General features: G+C 50.8%; 1 protein-coding gene across 1 annotated transcript; it reads right to left on the reverse strand.

The window, feature by feature from the left end:
* Positions 1 to 18,504: 18,504 nt before the first annotated feature.
* On the reverse strand, positions 18,505 to 19,872 carry LOC127315335 (uncharacterized). Its single transcript, XM_051345830.1, has one exon. The coding sequence runs from the start codon at positions 19,870 to 19,872 to the stop codon at positions 18,505 to 18,507; it is 1,368 nt and encodes a 455-aa protein (XP_051201790.1).
* Between the last annotated feature and the right edge of the window lie 1,258 nt (positions 19,873 to 21,130).

Here is a 21,130-nt window from a genome sequence, read left to right on the forward strand (position 1 = left end):
ACGGTGTCACAATTTTTTATCATTATACTTGGACGGTGGCCAAATTCAAAATCTCATAGCGGCAAAACTTGCCACCCACAAAATACAAAAATTTCACACGCTTCCAAATTCCTATTCTACCCCTGTGGAGATGGCAGCAAAGTCGGTTGGTGGGGGGGTCTGCCCGTCATTTTTTGGATCACCACCTCCCTAGCCCAGGAAACCCTCCCAAAAAAATACATTTCCTTCAGACCACCCACCGGAACTTCCCAAGTCCCTCTCTCCCACCTCCACGACCACCGCACCGGAACATCCCCGCCGGACTTCCCTGGCCTACCCGAGCCCTCGCGATCCTCGTCATCCGGCTGCCTGCCGGAGCCGCTTCATCGACGCCGTCATCAACCGGACCGGATCATCCCCGCCGAACCTCGAAACCATATGCTCATCCAGCAGTCTACCGCAGTCGCTTCAGCTGCGGTATCGTCCACCCCACCGGAGCCGCTTCGCCGAATCCGTCGTCCACCGCATCGTATCTTGCTCACCGACACCGCTGTGCATGAACCGGATCTGCTTCACCGGCACCGTGCATGATCTAAACTCTTCTACTGTCGCTTTTCTATTGCTTGCCTGCAAGTTCTTGTTTAATCTTGGGGGAACCTGTTTGTGCTAACGACGCGCCGTTACGTTTTTTGCAGATGAGATGAGTAACCATGAAGTGTAATGGCCGTCTCTCCAACCCCAAGTAGCACATGTAGCGTACTTCATCACTGGATCTATCAACCCCAGGAAGATCTGCTGTGACTCCCACAGAGTGCTTCTCCTAATGTAAGTCCCTTGTTTTAGCGCCATGTTCTGGGTTCAGATGCTTGTTTGTCTGAAGCTCTTTTAGTTCATTCCTAGCTATGACCGTAACACGTTGCTATTTTTCTACTTCATTGCTAACTTTAAGCGATTGAACATTTTGGTTTGCATTCCCTGCTCTGTAGATGTAGCCATCATAACTTCTATCTTGCTCAGTTGTTGTTACAAAAATTATAGGTATTATAGTAACATCCTGCTATTATTTAGTTCATGGCCAATTTTAAGTAATTGCACATGTTGGTTCGCATTCCCTGCTCTATAGCTTTTGGCATCGTAACTTCTATATTTGGTTTACATTCCCTGCTCTGTAGATCTAGCCATCATAACTTTATCTTGCTCAGTCGTTGTTACAAAAATTATGGCCTGCTACTATATTGTTTGTGCCAATTTTTTACTCCATGAACATGTTGGCTTGCATTCCCTGTACTACAGGTGATGCCATTTTTTGTATCTAGTTCATTGTAAGCTAACAAAGTAAGGACTTAGTTTGGCATGCTATCACTCTGCTATCTAGCCTGTAGTACAAATAAACTTGTCATACTACTAGATAATAATTTTGCGTGCCATCTTGTTCTTCAAAAGCTGCATTATTGACTTGTTTCTCTGACTTGGCATGACGCTCACATATGGAAAGCTGAACATATTGGTTTGCATTCCCTCTTATACAAGTTCACAGGTGATCCCACTATATTCTGTATCTGGTCCATCCTAAGCTCCAGCATTAACTATCCTCTATGTGTTGCTCATTACAAGTTTATATCCCGAAACATCTTGATTTGCATCCCCTTCACTATAAGTTCAGGAGTATTATTTAGTTCACGGCCAAAATGAAGTAATTGCACTTGGCACATGTTGGTTCACATTCCCTCCTCTTTAGCTTTTGCCATCGTAACTTCTATTTTTGGTTTACATTCCCTCGCTCTGTAGATGTAGCCATCATAACTTCATCTTGCTCACTGTTATTACAAAATTTATAGCCTCGCTACTATGTTGTTCATGCCAATTTTGTACTCCCCGAACATGTTGGTTTGCATGGGACTCGACAGGTAGTAAGTCTATTGCTTCATTCTAACATGCTCAGTTATATTGGTTGTTGGTATGCGGCATGCACTCTTTGTTTGCTTATTGTGCGCATTACAATGATCTTGTTATAACGACGAAATGATGAGTTCCAAATTCTTTGGCAAACAATATTGTAGTGTCTTTGCCTTTCCATTGTTGTTGTCTTAACTTGTAATGTCTTTGTTTCGGATATAGGTGCTGCATGGACAACTTAAAAGATTGCCGGATCCCTTCATTGTATTGCTAGGTTTAATTACCATTCAATTTCTCTGGGTTCTGTAATATTTTTTCAATGCCTTGCAGCTGATGTAATATTTAGTTAGTTTTTATAGTTCTTTCGCGCATTTTTTCTTTGGTGCTTGTGGTAAGTGAGGCTATCCGACAGAAATCAATGCTGCGTAAATATTCTCAGTATCTAAATCACGAATTCCCATCCCTTAAACGGCCCAATTAAGCGAAATCACATATGTGCCGGCCCGCAAAATCCTAAAGCGCCTATTACGCCGGCATATAAACAACAACTAAACGGGCTGGCCCACTTACTTATTGGGCCAGCCCACTTGATTTACTGTGGACCCCACACTTTTATTGGGCCGACCCACTTGCTTTAAGGTGGACCCCACCCACTACTGGGCCGGCCCACTAACTAGTTGGGCCAGCCCAATTGCTTTTGTGGTGGCCCCCACATACTAAATGGGCCGGCCCTTTAAGACGAAAGTGGACCCACTGTGTTTTTGGCCCGGCCCACTATCTTGTTGGGCCGGCCACTTGCTATATGGTGGACCCCACATACTAAATGGGCCAGCCCTTTAACCGGAAAGTGGGACCCACTGTGTTTTGGCCCGGCCCACTAGCGTGTTGGGCCGGCCCACTTGCTATATGGTGGACCCCACATACTAAATGGGCCGGCCCTTTAACAGAAAGTGGGACCCACCGGTGTTTTGGCCCGCCCACTATCTTGTTGGGCGGCCCACTTGCTATATGGTGGACCCCACATACTAAATGGGCCGGCCTTTAACCGGAAAGTGGGACCCACTGTGTTTTTGGCCCGCCCACAATCTTGTTGGGCCGGCCCACTTGCTATATGGTGGACCCCACATACTAAATGGGCTGGCCCTTTAACAGAAAGTGGGACCCACCAGGTGCTTTTGGCCCGCCCATCGGCTTGTTGGGCCAGCCCATTTGATCAAATGTGGACCCCACGTACTAAATGGGCCGGCCCGATAGCAGGAAAGTGGGACCCACATGCTAATTGGGCCGGCCCAATAACTTCTTGGCCGGCCCAGTTGCTTTAATGTGGACCCCACTTTGTAAATGGGCCGGCCCGATACCAGGAAAGTGGGTCCCACATGTCTTGTGGGCCGGCCCTTTTGCCTGTTGACCGGTCAAACGAGTGCATTCGGCCCGGCCCACATACTTAGTGGGCCGGCCCATTAAAGTTTTGACCAGTCAACCTTAGAGGTTAGGCCCGGCCCACGTAACTAATTGACCAGCCCAGCTATATAGTTGACCGGTCAAACTAAGTCAGCTGGCCTGGCCCGCAAACTTAATGGGCCGGCCCGCTTAAGACGTGGCAGGCCTCGTGTGGGCCTACCATCTACCACGGGGTTTCAGCCGGTTAACGCCGTTAACTGCTAGTTAACGGCGTCTGCCACGTGTCAGTTTGCATGACGTCAGCAGTCAACGGGCTCCCGGAAACACTTGGGCAACGGTCCGATTTTCCGTGGCGGAAGGGCGCCCAAGCGCGACGGACCGAAAAAATCGTCGTAGGACTTTGCCTGACGCAGTTTCCACAACAGAACCCATATCGTCGGGTTAGGCCCATAGGCGACGAAAAATACCCCTTAGCGGACGATTTTGAGACGTTGTCTATCAGAACTTTTCTTGTAGTGAGCCTTAAACTCTGAGATCCTGATATCCCTCCTGCATCGATATACCAACGGGGGTTCAGGTTTCTGTCACTCCGGCAACCCCGCAATTGGCAAACGAATACAAGATGTATTCCCCTAGGCCCATAAATGTGAAGTATCATGTAGTCGACGTTCACATGACACCACTAGAAGAATAACACCACAACTTAAATATCAAACCATTGAATATTACCCAACATAATTCACTACTAACATTTAGACTTCACCCATGTCCTCAAAAACTAAACGAACTACTCACGAGACATCATAGGGAACATGATCAGAGGTGATATGATGATGAATAACAATCTGAACATAAACCTTGGTTCAATGGTTTCACTCAATAGCATCAATAACAAGTAGAAATCAATACCGGGAGAGTTTCCCCTATCAAACAATCAAGATTCAACCCTAGATGTTACAGCGGTGACGAGGTGCAGCGGTGGAGATGGCGGTGATGATGATGGAGATGATGGTGATGATGATCCCAATGATGTCCAGCTCGATGACGGTGACGATGGCGTCGATTTCCCCCTCCAGGAGGGAATTTCCCCGGCAGATTTCAGCCTGCCGGAGAGCTCTTTTCTCTCTGGTGTTTTCCGCCCCGCAGGGGCGGCTGTGACTCTTCGCGACTATCCCCTGGAGCTTAGGTTTTCGGGATGAAGAAGTACGCGAAGGAGAGGAGGCCAGAGGGGGCTATGGGCCCCCTCCCCACAAGGCGGCGCGGCCAGGCCTGGGCCTGTGCCGGCCTATGGGGGGCCCATGGCGGCCCTCCTCGGCTCCTCCTTTTGGCTATCTTCGTCTTCTGGAAAAATAGGATTTTTAGTGTAATTTCCGTCAATTGTTGATCTTCCGAAATATTGCATTCTGACGGTGCTTTTTCCAGCAGAATCCTGACTCCGGTGCGGGATTCTCCAATAATCATGAAACATGCAAAATAGATGAAATAACATAAGTATCACCTCTAAATATGAAATATATCAATGAATAACAGTAAATTATGATATAAAATAGTGATGCAAAATGGACGTATCAGCACTTCACTATGCTACTCTACTCTCCGGTTGGATAACGAACACTAATTCATTGCGTAGGGCTGCAAAAGTAAACCTTAAAGATGTATCCCCAAGTACTAATGAACACCCCACTCCGTCACTTGAGCATTCATAGGAGGTACTAACACACCATAATTTCATAGAGACATCCAACTCAAATCATAATTTAGTGAACAAGTATTTTGTGAAATATATCCTAAGAGACCCACACGGTGTACACACCGTCACCTTTACAAACGTGGGACAAGGAGTCTCCAGAGATCACATAAGTAAAATCCACTTGAATAGCATAACGACATCTAGATTAAAAAGCTCATGATCCCATAAAAATCACACCATGGGAGAGAGAGATAAACCACATAGCTACCAGTAGAGCCCTCAGCCCCAGGGGAGAACTACTCTCTCCTCATCATGGGAGTCAGTAATGGCGATGAAGATAGCGGTGGAGTCGATGGAGATGGCTCCGGGGGCAATTTCCCGTCCCGGCAGGGTGCTGGAACAGAGACTTCTGTCCCCCGAATCTTGTCTGTGACGACGGCGGAGCTACGGAACTTTTCGTGGATGGAGGCTGATTCGTTTAGGGTTTTCACATCGAAGGAAATATATAGGCGGAAGGGTGAGGTCGGTGGAGGCCAGGTGGCCCCACACCATGCCTAGGCGCGGCCAGAGGTGGGCCCACGCCTAGGGGTGGTTTGGCCACCTCGGCGCCCCCTCCGTCTCTGCTTTGGACACCATCTTCGTTACGGTGAAATGTTAACTTCGGCTTTTGTTTCGTCCAATTCCGAGAATATTTACTGTACAACTTTTCTGAAATACAAAACAGTAGAAAACATGGAACTGACACTGTGGCATCTTGTCAATAGGTTAGTGCTGAAAAATACATAAAAGTACCACGAAGTGTAAACAAAACATATAGCAATTGGTGTAAAACAAGCATGGAGCATCAAAAATTATAGATATGTTTGCAACACATCACGACCTCTTTTTCCAGACGCTTCTTCTCGTCCCTTTTCTCCATGGCTGCTTGATTCTCGGCCATCATCTTCTCCAAGCTCTACATGAATGCAAGGGCTTCTGCCTCCCGGGCTAGATCGGCCTTGGTAGCCTTATGGCCCCGGGGGCGAGGTGGAAGGGCTTTACGCCCATGATCGTCATCTTCGCCGTCAACGACAACCGGTGGTGTCCCATTCTTGCAACTTCATCGTAGGCCACAAAGCTTGTCTGCCACTTTTGAGTGTCCTTCTGCTTGTCCCAGCAATGGACCATATGGAAATCCTTCTTATGTGTTGCCTTGAACCTCTCCAAGGCCAGTGATACCTGCAATTGGTAAAGGCCGGATCATGTTTTGCGAATGATGTACATAGAATAGAATGATGATGCTCGTTTGTTTACCACTGAAATCACGCCACCGCCGCTCATGGGGTTGTTCACAACATGTTCGACAGCGGAGCAGAACTTGTTTGTCTCTTGTTTGATGTATTTCCATCTTTTTCTGATGGACTCTTCCGTGCGAGGGCTTTTCATCTCGTAGGGCGCGGGACGCTTTCTCTCATGGTACTTCTGCACCATCTTAGCCTAGTACACCTTGCCATTTTGATGCGCGCCATTAATGCAGTCATGGCACGTCGACAGCCATGCCTCGCACAAACACTTGTCCTCGTAGTCATTGAAGCCACGAATCCTGTGGTTCTCCCCTTCTTCTTGGTACCACCATCCGTGGTGAGGACATGCCTGTTGGCGCGTCCTCGTAGCCATCGACGCAGATGGTTGTTTCCTTGTGGGCTGGCTAGAGAACAGCTGTGCGCCACCGATGTCCACCTCATCATGCGTTTGTGGCCACTAATCATGCGACCATGTCCCGGCGCCGACGTCGCCAACGAAGTCGCCGCCGTAGATCATGGCCTCGACGTGGCTCTCATTGCGTCCCTTCCAATAGGCCTACGAATCACCGGATATCGGACGCATGACACATGGCAGACCCACGCAGTGAGAGAGCTTACATACCGGGTCATCCATCGTCGGGGCAGATAGTGCCATTTCGTCAAATAGGTTGCGGGGCACCAGCATGCTCTCCTCCGGGATCTGACGAGTCTTCTGTGTCGCACTCGGTCACGAGTCACCGCTTCTCTGCGTCCGGTTCAGGTTGGGAACCGGCGCCCCATTGAACTGCACCAGCGCGATGCCGCATGGACCTGCAAGGGAGCAGGCGTTCTAGGACGCAGCTGGGAACTTACCGAGCTCACCGACGAGGTCGGGGGAGCGACGCCGACGATCCCCTCTCGCTTGACGAGGAGCATGGCCTCCGCTAGGCTCGGATGGAGGCCTACTTACGCCACGCCGGCTTTCAGCTGAATCTGCCACACCATCTGCTGGGTGGCCTCCATGGCAGCGGCCACTGCATTCCTCTCCTTCAGATTCTTGCGCCGACAGCGACGCTTCATGGACTCGACGCCTTTCTCCTCCTTGAACAACACCTTCTTTTCCGCCTTCGGCTTACCTTCCCGGCCGCCAGTGGCGGCACGCTTTGCTTCCGCCGGAGATGCGGCCTCCATTGGGGTTATGGTGGTGGCTATGGGGGAGTTCGGGGCGGCAGCGGCTGCGAGGGTTCCCTCGGAATCTATGATGGCTACGGCGCCGAGGATGTCCATCCCTATGGTCTGGAGTGCCGGTCTAGTTTGATTTTTCGCGCGGGAAATGGTCACTAGCGGGATTGTTATCGGTCTCCTGCCACTGACGCGCGGGTCCTATGCAAGTTTCACCCGTCACTCAGCGTGACACCTGGTTATTTTGCGTTGTCCCGCTAAAGCAGGGTACGACGCATTTCCGGTCTGCGGAGGCAAAACGAATGCTGATTAGCGAAAGATATCATGTTTTTATTCTGTCAGAGTACCACTCCTACGCGGATGTACTTATGTCGATGCATGTGGGCGATTTGCACAAAAATAACCCAAAACTGAAAGAAAAGCACTGACTGACCCTCCGGCGAAACTATTTCACGGATCTAACCCTTTTGTGTGGCGCCCCTCTCACGGGCGCCACACATGCCCATGTGGCGCCCCTGGCCCTGGCGCCACACACCCATCCGACGTGGCCCGTCGACGCTGAGCTGGTGCCCCCGGTCCGACGTGGCAGCACGAGTGGCGCCGCTCTCGCCGGCGCCACACTTTGAAAGTGTGGCGCCCGTGGCAAGGGCGCCACACATTCACTTAAGTTTGGGCCGCGCGCGCGCCCCCAGCCCGACCAGTTCTTTCTTTCTCCCTCTCTTCTTCTTCTCTCACAGGGAGGCGCCCGGTTTTCTCTCTCCCCCTCTCTCCCCCCCACCAAATCAACCACCAAATCGTCAGATCTGTCCATGGGGATCGTTCCCAATTCGTTGCTTGAGGTAATCTCCTCCGTTTCCCCTCTTTTCATCCATTGATTTTGTGTATTTGCTCCAATCTATATTTGAAACCCTAGATGTGGATTTGGTTGATTTGAGGGTGGAGATGGATTTGGTTGGATGTTAGGGTTGTTGAAGTAGAAGAAATGGTAGTGTGCTAGTTTCTATGGGTAGATTATGTTGATTATGGTAACTAATGAACACATGTGTGTATGTGTTCCCATTATGCTAGGGGGATGGAAAGAATTGTTCATGTTCATCATGTGGAGAAGGATGCTTTCTTGAAGGGAAACATAGAGCCGGACCCGGAAGAGGTTGACTTGGTGCTTGACGTTAGCCCTAGCTTTGCGGAGGTGGTAGCACAAGTTAAGGTTGAGTTGAATTGGAATGAGCCAAATGATGGTGTTGAGCTAGAGGGAAGGCATAATGTGGGGTTTGGAATGCACACCCGTTGGAAGATAATGCGTATCAACTCGGAGCAACGTTGGTCCATTTACAAGGATACGGTGGCCGGGTCACAAGATAAGGCTTTGGAGTTGTTTGCAACCAAGACGGTTGAGGCTCGTATCGAGCTTGACCTTAACCGGCCCTCCTCCCCCGTTCGAGAGAGGACTCCTCCACCCATGAGCCAAGAAGAGGCCACCCAATCTCCCATTGTCCAATCTCCCATTGCCCAACAACCTCCGTTGGATAATGAGTATGATGAGCATGACGATGGTGATGATGGTTTCGAGATGAATTGCAACAATATCGGTGATTTGGATAAATATTGGAGGCAAGAGGAGATGGACCACTCCATTCCTTATTCCCGATGCTATGCGTCGGACTCGGATGATGATGGACCCGAAGAGGAGGTTGACGAGGATGGCTTCACGGCTAAGGAAGCCGAAAGAGCCGAGATCTTCAAGAAGGTAACCGGACGGGATATCCGGGTACCATTGTTCCGTGATGTTAGTCTTGCGGATGGAGCCGTGGTTGATGGTGGCAAAAGTTTACTTCTTGGAGCTAGGCCACAATCCAAGAGAGATGTGGATGGTAGGACGGCTATGATCTCTAAAGGGCTAACGTTTGATACATTCTTGGAATTGAAGATATGGTTGAAGGAGTTCTCCATTAAGCATCATCGCCCTTACATCGTTGTTCACTCGGACTTGAAGAAGCGGTACACGCTAAAATGTGTGGATAAAAGGTGCCCATGGGTTGTCCGTGCACGACCTTTAAAAAAGGGCCCTCTTGGCACATAACAAGTTGTGTAGCCACTCACATGTGCCGGGGGCCGAAGCTTGATGGCAAGGATGCACAGCCGGACCACCGTCAACTCACATCCGAGTTCATTGCATACAAGCTCTCGGCGGAGATCTCATCACTTCCTATCATGAGCATTAGGTCCGTGCAAGATACGGTCAAATCCACCTTTGCATACGACGTCAAGTACGGGAAGGCATGGAAGGCCAAACAAGCCGCATTCAAGATGTTGTACGGTGATTGGGAGGAAGCATACAACCGTATCCCTAGGTTGTTGTTAGCGATGGCCGCAACTAACCCGGGCATGGTGCATGTGGTGGAGCCTTCCGCAACCAAAATGACATTGCATGATGGTAAAAGAGTGAGGGTATTTCACCGTGCATTTTGGTCATTCGAGCAATGCACGAGGGCATTCGAACATTGTAGGCCCGTCATAGCCGTGGATGGTACCTTCTTGACCGGTTAGTACAAGGGCACACTATTGGTGGCAATAGCAAGTGATGCGAGCAACCGTTTAGTACCATTGGCTTTTGCATTGGTAGAGATTGAGAACAATGATAACTGGCAATGGTTTTTCCATATATTGAGGACGAGGGTCATACCACCCTCAAAGGAAGTGTGTGTCATCTCCGATCGTCATCAAGGAATTCTCAATGCGGTGGAGGTTGCAATTCCCGGGCATGCTCCCTTGCATCACCGATGGTGCATGAGGCATTTTTGTGCAAACTTCTACCGGGCATGCAAGAGCAAAGAGTTGTCTGACCTCCTTCAATATTGTTGCCTCGCTTACTCTGAGCACCGCTTCGCAAACCTATACAATGGCTTGCTGAAGCACAAAGACCTCAACGCGGGTGGTCAAGAGTTTCTTCATAGACACCTCATATTTAACTCAAAGTGGGCAAGAGCTTATGATGAGGATGGGAGGAGATATGGCCAAATGACAAGCAACATGGCCGAGTGCTTCAACAATGTGTTGAAGGGTGTCCGTGCATTGCCCGTGACGGCAATCATTCAATACACATTCGAGAAGTTGAATGTCTATTTCCAGAACTACACCGATGAAACGGAGAAGGAAATTGCTAGGAATTGCGAGTTCCCTACGAAGGTTGAAGAGTTCATGGAATTTCAGGCGAGGAAGGCGGACTCCCAAACAGCTACATGTTATGACAATGTTGAATGGATTTACCAAGTGAATGAGCCGGGAGGCACCACACAAGGTGGTGTCCAACATGGAGGCCGGGCTTTCCGTGTGTCCCTAAAGACATGTGAATGCACATGTAGGAGGCCCTCTTTGCTTCATTTGGCTTGCTCCCACTTGCTCACAGCGGCACGCACTAGACGTGTCGACTACAATAACCCGCTCACCGTTCGGGAGTCCGAGTTCTCAATCGAAGCCACAAAGAGGACATGGGCTCCAAGGTTTTCTCCTTACTTGGATCAATCACAATGGCCGGAGTATCATGGAGTGCAAGTTTGGCCAGATCCGGAATGGAAGGTTGTGAAACGTGGAAGAAGAAAGACCAAGAGGTATCACGGAGATATGGATAGATGGGGTCATTCGGGAAACAAGTTATTCCAAGAGGCTCGCGAGCCAACTAATTGTGGATCATGCAATAGTAAGGGCCAAAATAAAAGAAAGTGCACATCCGGCAGAAAATCAAAGGGCAATGATGCTAGCACAAGTCAAGCATCAAGTAGCCAACAAGCTTCAAATCAACCTCCAAGCCAACAAACCCCAAGCCAACAAGCTCCAAGCCAACAAGCTCCAAGCCAACCGCGTCAAACTCCTCCAAGCCAACCGCGTCAAACTCCTCCAAGCCAAACGCGTCAACCTCCTCCAAGCCAAACGCGTCAACAAGCTCCAAGCACATAAGCCCAATAGCAACAAACCCCAAGCACACAAGCCCAACGGCAACAAGCCTCAAGGCATCAACCACAATGGCGACAAGCTCCAAGGCAACAAAGGATTCACGTAGGGCTTAGTAGAGGTGGCCGTCGCGGTGCTAGTATGCTACGATACCTAGCGGGGCCTTATCCGTATGTGTCTCCAAGTTACTAATTGCATTGTACTTTCTATTTTCATATTCCATGACTAACTTTGGTTTTTCAATTTGGTTTACAGGTATGGCAACTCAACCCACCAAGGGGAAGGGAGCATGGGAGGGCAATGAGAAGGAGGAGTCCGCTTGGGAGGAGGCGGTAAGGACGGTGCGGAAGAAGGAGAAGGAAGAACTAGAGAGGAAGAAGAAGGAGGAGGAAGACAACAAGATGGCGGAGCGTGCCCGTATGCAAAAATAGTATGACGAATACATATTGTTCCACAAGAGGAGGAATGCCAAGCTGAAGGCCGAACGGGACCGCGAGGCACGGATAAAATTCCTGAGGAGCTGCCAACTTGAGCAAATTGCGAGGGAGAGGGCCAATAGGATGCACCTAGAGGAGGTGGCTAGGGAGGCTGAACGCATCAAGGAGGAGAGAGCTCAAGCGGAAGCTGCAAAGACGGAGGAGCGCCACCACTTCTTCGATTCGGTCGTTCAGTTGGCTCGTGACTTAAGGGAGAAGGAAGAATTGGCTGAAGAAGCTAAGAAGAAGAAGGCAAGGGGGGAGGGCGCCTTTGCGACGCAGTGATGTCCCTTTGGCTATGTTCTTGTTGTCGAACCTTGATCTTCTCGAACCTTCGTGTCGTTGAACCTTATTGTAATTGAAACCTTGATGTCGTCGAACCTTATTTGTCATTTGAACCATTATGCTGTGTCAATGTGTGGTACATATTCAGTGCAATGTTCTTGTTGTCAAAACTGTTGGAAAATGGTAGGATTTTTCATGTTTTTAACACAAGTCAATGTGTGGCGCCCTTCCCACTGGCGCCACACATGCTAGTGTGGCGCCCGTGGCATCGGCGCCACACATTCCAACTTATATGAACTATTAGGTCGAAAACATCCAGGGGCTCCGGACGATAAGTCCTTAGCCGTTTTGGCGAGGCTCTTTGTGTGGCGCCCTTCCCACTGGCGCCACACGTGCTAGTGTGGCGCCCGTGGCATCGGCGCCACACAAAGAGCCTCGCCAAAATGGCTAAGTCCCAGACGATTTGTCTTACAGTATGTTTTGGGCAGTTAGACATGGATGTGTGGCGCCGATGCCACGGGCGCCACACAGTGCATTGTGGCGCCAGTGGGAAGGGCGCCACACATTGACTTGTGTTAAAACCATGAAAAATCCTACCATATACCAACAAAACTGCCATCATGTCAAAAGCCATGTCATACACACATCATATCAACAGCCATTTTGTACACACATCATGGACATAACATCATCATACCTAACATCGTAGCACATAGTTTCATACAATTTAAGATAGCATTCGAACAACACGAACCAATGAAGATAGAGTTGACAACACTCGACGATCTAACTATCGGTGTCGGAGCCGGATTCGCCGGTGTGGGGGTAGTGCACACGGCAGGCGGTGTCGTCGAACACCTTGACGATCATCTCGCCGTCCCCCTCGTACAGGAAGGTGAGCTGGCAGCCGGGCTCGAGGTGGAGGTCACGGGCGAACTTGTCCCACCCCGTGTGCAGGTACATCTTGCCCTGCCCGTCGAACAGGACCTCCACGGACCAGCGGCAGAAGTTGCAGCTAGCCTCCCGTAGCTGCAAGTGCGCCGGCTCGTGGCCGTCGACGAACTCGGCAAACTTGTCCGGTAGCCGCTTGATGCCGAGTGGGTCGTTGTCGATGCAGAGGAGGAACTCGAAGCAGCGTTCCTCATGCGAAGACGAGGAGGATGCAGGTGACGGTGACCGTGGGGCCCTTGCTGCTCCACCGCGGCGGCCCCTTCCCCGGCCCGGGGGGCGCCCAGGACCGCGGCGGCCCCTTCCCCGGCCACCGGGACCCGCCATCCTACATGTTTACATTTTTGAACCATATTACGATCCATTCCACTAACAAATATGAGTTACTCCATCACAAATACTAGGCATACATGTGGATTCATACACATACATATGCATACATACATAGAGTTCATACACATACATGTGAAATTTCATATGTAGATTTCTACAAATCTATGGTTCAAACACATGCACACATGAGGCTACCATCTCCAACACAAACAATACAATATAGAGTGCACAAAAGAAAAAAAACATATCTAGGGTTCATGTCCAAATATAGCCCGATCTATGAAATTAGTGGATGAATGGAGAAGATTTGAAGGAGATTACCTTGACAAATGGATGGGGAACGATCTCCACGGACAGATCTGACGATTTGGTGGTGGATTTGGTGGGGGGAGAGGGAGGAGAGAGAGAACCGGGCTGGGGGGAGAGGGAGGAGAAGAACAGAGGGAGGAGAAAGAAGAAGGGTCGGGCTGGGGGCGCGCGCGGCCCAAACTTAAGTGAATGTGTGGCGCCCTTGCCACGGGCGCCACACTTTCAAAGTGTGGCGCCGGCGCGCCACTCGTGCTGCCACGTCGGACCGGAGTCACCAGCTCAGCGTCCACGGGCCACGTCGGATGGGTGTGTGGCGCCAGCGCCAGGGGCGCCACATGGGCATGTGTGGCGCCCGTGAGAGGAGCGCCACACAAAAGGGTTAGATCCGTGAAATAGTTTCGCCGGGGGTCAGTCTGTGCTTTTCTTTCAGCTTTGGGTTATTTTTGTGCAAATCGCCATGCATGTGCAACACTTGTATAGCTCGGCAGTTCTCATCATCTCATGGATCACGAGCTATCGCATGCATCCAGGGGGCACTGCTTTTTCCCATGCATGCACTGAAAAGTAAACGGAGTGGCACAGAGCAATCAGTCCGACAGAATGTAAGAGTGAGTCTAAGAGCATCTTCACGGAGCGACGCATTTCCGACACGGGTCTCAGAAAATTCAGAAAATAGCAAATTAGCTCTAATTTGCATGAATTAGAAGCCTCAAATTACGTTAAATTGAGGTCCGAAATAAGTTTATCACACTTTGCACATGGTATGATGCAAAGTGGAGTCCAAAAGGGGCACAACAAGGTCTGAACAGCATAAAAAGTACAAAAGGAGGTCAAGGTGCTGAGCGCATGGCGCGGGTGATCCGGCGTCTCGCGCGCGGATTTCGGCGCACCTCTTCATGAACCAGCCCCTGGTATCGTCATTGACGCTCCTCAAGTCGACTAGCATGATCCTTGTGTTCTCTGGACGGGTCTTGGCCTCAGCGTCCATCCTCCTAGCCTCGGCGTCACGCAATTTGGCCTTGGCGTCTGCCTTCTGGACCTCAATGACCTCTTTCATGAGGTTGAGGAAGATGGCAGCAGCGGCCTCTTTTTCCAGACGCCTCTTCTCGTCCCTAGCAGCCAAGACGGCTTGATTGTCGGCCATCATCTTCTCCAGGCTCTGGATGAACGCAATGGCCTGTGCCTCCCGGGCTAGATCGGCCTTGGTAGCCTTGTGGCCGTGGGGACGAGGTGGAAGTGCTTGACGGCCATGATCGTCATCTTCGCCATCGAGGTTGACCGTTGTCCCATTCTTCACAGCTTCATCATAGGCCGCAAAGCTTGTCCTCCACTTTTGCGCGTCCTTGAGCCTGTCCCAGCAATGGATCATATGGTAGCCCTTCTTATGCACTGCCCTGAACCTCTCCAAGGCCCGGGATACCTGCAATCACGCCAAAGCCGCTAATGACGTACATAGAATAGGATGATCATGGTTGTCTCTTGTTTACCACTGATATGATGCCAGCGCCGCTAACGGGGTTGTTGATGCAATGTTCGACGACCGAGCAGAACCTGCTTGTCTCTTGTTTGATGTAGTTCCATCTTTTTCCGAGGGACTCTTCCGTGCGAGGGCTTGGGATGTGGTAGGGTGGGTGCATCTTCGTCTCGTTGTACTCCTTCATGACCTTAGCCAAGTACACCTTGCCCTTTTGTTGGGCGCCATTGATGCAGTCATGGCTTGTTGCCAGCCACGCGTCGCACAAACACTTGTCCTCGTCGTCGATGTATCCTTGTGTCCTGTGGCTCTCCCCCTTCTTCTTCGTAGCATTGTCCGTGGTGTGGACAGGCTGTGTTGGCACGTCCTCAAAGTCGTCGACGCACACGGGTGTTGGCTGTGTGGGCTGGGTGGCGAACAGCCGTGCGCGCTCGATGTCCTCCGCATCTTGCGTCGGTGCCCACTCATCTTGCGGGCCTGTCCCGTCCCTATCGTCGCCAACGAAGCCACCGCCGAAGATTATGTCCTGGATGTCTGTCTCATTCCGGTCCGTCCAATAGGCCTACGAATGACCGGACGTCAGACGCATGATATAGGGCAGTCGCACACATTGAGAGTGCTCACATACCGGGTCGTCTATCGTCGAGGCAGTCACTGCCATTTCGTCAAATAGGATGCGGGGCTCCGGCATTCTCTCCTCTGGCAGCTAGTGCGTCTTGTGTGTGGCGCCCGGACATGAGTCACCGCTTCTAGGTGTCCGGTTGAGGTCGGGAACCGGCGACCCGTTGAACTGCACCGACGCCACACCGGAGGCGAACCGCGACGACGGGTGGCCCTGCAAGGGACCGGGAGTTCCAGGACGCAGCTGTGAACTTACCGAGCTCACCGACGAGGCCGGAGGAGCGATGCCGGCGATCCCCTCTCGCTTGACGAGCATGTAGGCCTCCGCTAAGCTCGGATGGAGGCCTACTTGCGCGACGCCGGCTTTCACCTGCATCTGCCACGCCTGCTGGCCGGCGGCCGCTGCATTCCTCTCCTTCAGGCTCTTGCGCTGGCCGCGACGCTTCGCGGCCTCGACGTATTTCTCCTCCTTGGACAGCATCTTCTTTGCCGCCTTCGGTTTTGCGTCCCGGCCGCCGGTGGCGGCCCGCTTTGCTTCCGCCGGAGCTGCATCCTCCATGGTGGCTATGGTCGTGGCTACAGGGGAGTGTGGGGCGGCGGCGGGTGCGAGGGTTACCTCGGCATCCATGGTGGTGGCTTCGGCGGCGAGGACGTCCATCGCTTCTGGACTGCTCGCGCCGGTCTACTTTGATATTTCGCGCCGGGAATGGCAACTGGCGGGAATGTTATCAGCCTCCCTGCCACTGACACATGGATCCTATGTCATTTTTAGCGGACACTCGGCGCGACCGCGGAGCGTCCACGGAGACACAAACCTGGCCCAATGAGCTAGGTTTACGTTGCCGCGGATGGTCCGATCACTTTGCATCGCCCGCTGAAGGAGAAGTTTTGTCAAAAAGAACCACCTGCCCCAGTGAAATGGCAAAAAGGACCACCTCTCAGTGTAAATGGCAAAAGTACCACGGCGGCACGCTAGCCAGGCGACACGTGGCGGGTGCCGCCACCGGCTGTGGCGGCAGGCCCTGCCGCCGTCGCGTGTGGCGGCACGTCCGTCCCCAGGGCGTCGTCCGTTGCGCCGTTTGCGCCGTCGACGCCAGGTGGGCCCTGCCGCCACAGGGTGCGGCGGCACGCTGACGTGGCGGATGCCTCCACCAGTCGTGGCGGCAAGCTCCCAGGCCAGGAGACACGGCCGGCAGGCCTGCGCGTCGTAGTGCGTGCGCACTGATACCCACGAATATTTTTGCTGATTGCTTCGCTTTTGATGATTGCTTCGCTTTTTGCTGATTGCAGTAATTTCCCGCCTAATTCTCCCGCTCGATCTGTCCAGTTCTATATAAAAACAGCCATCGATGTTATTTGGTACACAAGTGATAAGTCGTTATACCTTAGCCAGCATGAGTGTGCCTTGCTCCCACCAGGATTTTAGGCCGATGAAGGGGAAGAATGCAAGCTTGCCACCGGGGGTTACAGCAGAGAGGTGTTGGTGCGGCCGCCTTGCGAAGGTGAAGGAGGTGGTGGATTTTTCTGATAAGTTCGGCATGAAATATTTCATGTGCGCTTATTACGATCATGATCCACCCGCACGAACAAGTTCATCGTCCTCGAGGCCTGCGGTATGTTCTAAAAGCATGATTAAAAATCCTCGAGGCCTGCGGTATGTTTCATTAATTTTCGTTTATTAACCGTGTTATTTTTGTTGCAGTCTCCCCCGCCCCTTTGCAACTGGTTTCACTAGATAGACCAGGAGCAGCCTGATTGGGCGCGCCGTGAGGTGGAGGAAAAACAGAGGCGTGCATGGGCAAGGTTCCATGAGGAGGAGCGTTTCGAAAAGGCTATTGCTAATGATAAAGCAGAAAGAGAGAGACAAATCCAAAAATTAAGGGCAGAGCAAGCTCGAAATCGCGAGGTAAATCAGAAGCGGATGGATGATGAGGCTGCACGTAGGTATGCAGAGGAAGAGGTGCGCAGGGAGGCCCGTGAAGCGGAAAGGAAGAGATTAAGAGAAAGGGCTGCTGAGGCGCAGGCAGCAGAAGAACGCGGCGACAAGACTGGAAAATGGCCACGCTGGACGCAGGGCAAATAGAGTGATCTGTTGTAGTAACTACGTATTTTAATTTCTGTTTTACTTTCGGGTCGTATCTTAAATTCCGTTGTAGTGATTAGCCGTATTTTAATTTAAGTTAAATTTCCAACTTTATTTCGGCAGATGTATTAATAATAAATGTTGATTTCCCGGAAAAAGTTCGCGCGTAAATTTTCCCGCCTAAAGTTCCCGCCTTATTTTTTCCCGCCAAAATTTCGCGCCATGAATTCCCGCCAAGATTTCCCACCTTTTCTCTGAGCCGCGTGCTATAAAACCCCTCCCCGGGCATTCATTTGTTGTACACAATCGAAGTCGCCACAAGATGGCTCCTCGGGGAGATCGTAGTTTTACTGCACGTATGGCTGCTCCTCTTATCTCCTCTGCTACTTCAGTTATGAGTGCCAATAACATAGACAATGTCGAAGATCTGGTCACGAATGTGACCCTCCTCGTTGAGGTAGGCAAGCTTTTTTCTAAGCACGCAGGTATGCCTGGCCGAACTCCGGTGGAATTACGACAAGAGCTTCTTAGGTTGCAAGCAAGGTTTGAGAAGAAGAAACCGAAGGATGACGAAGAAGTCTTCACGCCGAGGAGCCTGGCTAAGAGCAATGAATATTTCAAGGGAAAAAGCGCTGCATCCGCTTGCGTTGACTCGGACTATGGTCCATGTCATTTCTATGATGACGAGATTGGCGTCGACCCTTCGCGGTCCTCTTCAACATCGGGTCCGGAACCCATATGGTGGATTTATCCGGCCATACATCCCTATAGTGTTGCCCAATGCCCCATGTCCAGAACTCACCGTTCCATGTGTGCAGTAGATTGTATGTGTTGAAGTACGGAGATATGTAGGTCTCCACGCTGATGTTCTGTGCTGAAGCAGCCTTGAGGACATGACTACAGGGGTATCCCAAAAGTTTTGGCTTGTTACAACTGCACTCACATGAGCTAGGTCCGAGGGTGACAACATGCTTTCTTGAGCCTCTGTGGTGACCTCTCACAAACTTGGCGCGTACATGTATTTCCCACTTATTCCTAAGTGCATCAATTTGACGGAAACCATGGCTTTGTGCTTTTTTGACTTTCTCGTTGAGATGTCGCTGCATCTTTTCAGACCATGGCTTGTTCATTGCGTCCCAAGCGTTGGCAACCTGAACTCTGTCTGCAAAGTACGACAAAGTCCGGTTCCAAGTTTCATTAATCCGCGCCGTGATAGGGAGGGCGTGCACACCTTTCAGCACGCCATTGTACACCTCTGACATGTTGGTGGTCATTATGCCGTACCGAGCCCCAGAGTCGTAAGCAAGCGCCCACTTGCTAAAATCGGGGCAACTCTCGGCAATCCACATAGACAAATTAACTGTCCTGGTTTGACCCCTCCGATTTGTTCTCTGTGGCAATGCAGCTTTCTCAATTTCTGCATTGATTCCACTCCAAATTGCATTCATCTTCTCTGTTGTCTTCTGCATGCACATTCTCTTGAACAACTTGAACCAATCCTTGTTCTTGAATTTTGAGTAAAAATTGGTTGCCAAATGCCGCATGCACCACCTTGTCTCTAGATCGGGCCACCCCCATTCAGGATCTTGTGCCACCTTCAAAAATTCTAGCACGCTCAATAGCCCCGTGTTGCGATCAGAGACGATGCAAACATCAGGGAGATTTCCGACAACTGAAATCTTTAAGCAGCACAGGAACCAGAACCAGCTATCTTTATTCTCGCTCTCCACCAATGCATATGCAATAGGAAGGAGCTGATTGTTTGCATCTATTGCGATCGCCAACAGGAGTGTGCCCTTGTACTTTCCAGTGAGGAAGGTACTATCTATAGATATCACCGGACGACAGTGTTGGAATGCCTGTATAGCCTGGGAGAATGCCCAGAATAAACGGTCAAGTATTTCTTCATTTGGCTCCCTGGGGTGTTGACGTTGTCTCCTGAATACTTGAGTCCCGGGGTTACTTGACGATATCTGATGGATCATTCTGGGGGCTAGGTCATATGCTTGCTCATATGTGCCATACAGCCTCTGGAAGATCTCCTCCTACGCACGCCTTGCCTTTCCGGAGCTGACATGGAAGCCAATCTGATCTTCTGCAGTCTCTTGCAGCGTCTTCACACTGACATTGATGTCTTTTTCCACCAACACTTGCATGATATGTGACACATATTTTGCGGTGACGTTCCGGTGGTTATCTAGAGCCCCAACCTGCTCGCAGGTATGTGGTTCTATTTTTGAGATATGCCAGGGCTGACATACCCCAGAGCTCTTTCGAGCGATCACTCTCCCCCTACACCCCGCACTCATTTTGACACATATCACTTTTAGCTAACTTCGATCAGACTGCTTCACTCTGTGCTGTCGAGATATTCCCAATGCATACCTCTTTATTGCCTGGTCAGCGGATTCCTTGTCAGGGAAACTTTGCCCAACTAGCAGACTGTCCTCTCCTAGGCCTGGAACAGAGCGAAATTCATTGCTTATGGTCATGGTCTGTAAGAAGTCAGGGTCCATTGGACCTGCAACCGCCCTCTGGGAAGGACCGGCGCCTTCTTCGTCCGATGAGGATTCAGACGAAGATGAATGAGCGTCATCATCTAACGCCTCAGGCAATCCCTCCACGTGTTCGCTGATGTCGACGACCGCGGACCAATATCCTGGGCCAGCATTATGGTGGCTAGGCATCTGCTCTGATGGGCCCATGCTAGGAGCAGCGGTGATGGCAAGCTGCTCCGACGGGCCGGTACTAGGGCATGCGGTGATGAACAATTGCTCCTCTGCAGCGCTCCTACTACTTCCGACATCATCACTAGCTGAAATAAATTTCACATACACCATCGGCCGTCTGTACATAGCAGCACCAGGTGTGCTTGCAAACCTCATATACGTACGCCAATTTGTATCATTTTTTACCTCCCGCAAACCCCAACGGGGAGGTCCTGTCCTATCATTCCCTTCTACGCAGATAAGAGCCTCAACTGTCATCCTCATGCCACGCATCCCCTGACCAAATGGGACTCGGATGCATTTTCTTACATCCTCAAATGCTGTGTTAACCATATCTATCACTGTAACTTCCATCGAGTCACAGTTCGAGAAATCCACCCCTCCAAATTCATCACGTACGACATCCCCATAGAACACTACCAATTTTTCCATCGTACCTACCGCACAACCAGATTTTTAAAATAATATTAGTAACATCCTACCTTAAATCATATTCATGTTTTAATAATTTCGT

The sequence above is a fragment of the Lolium perenne genome, chromosome 7 (genome assembly GCF_019359855.2).
Source record: "Lolium perenne isolate Kyuss_39 chromosome 7, Kyuss_2.0, whole genome shotgun sequence".
Taxonomy (NCBI): Eukaryota; Viridiplantae; Streptophyta; class Magnoliopsida; order Poales; family Poaceae; genus Lolium; species Lolium perenne.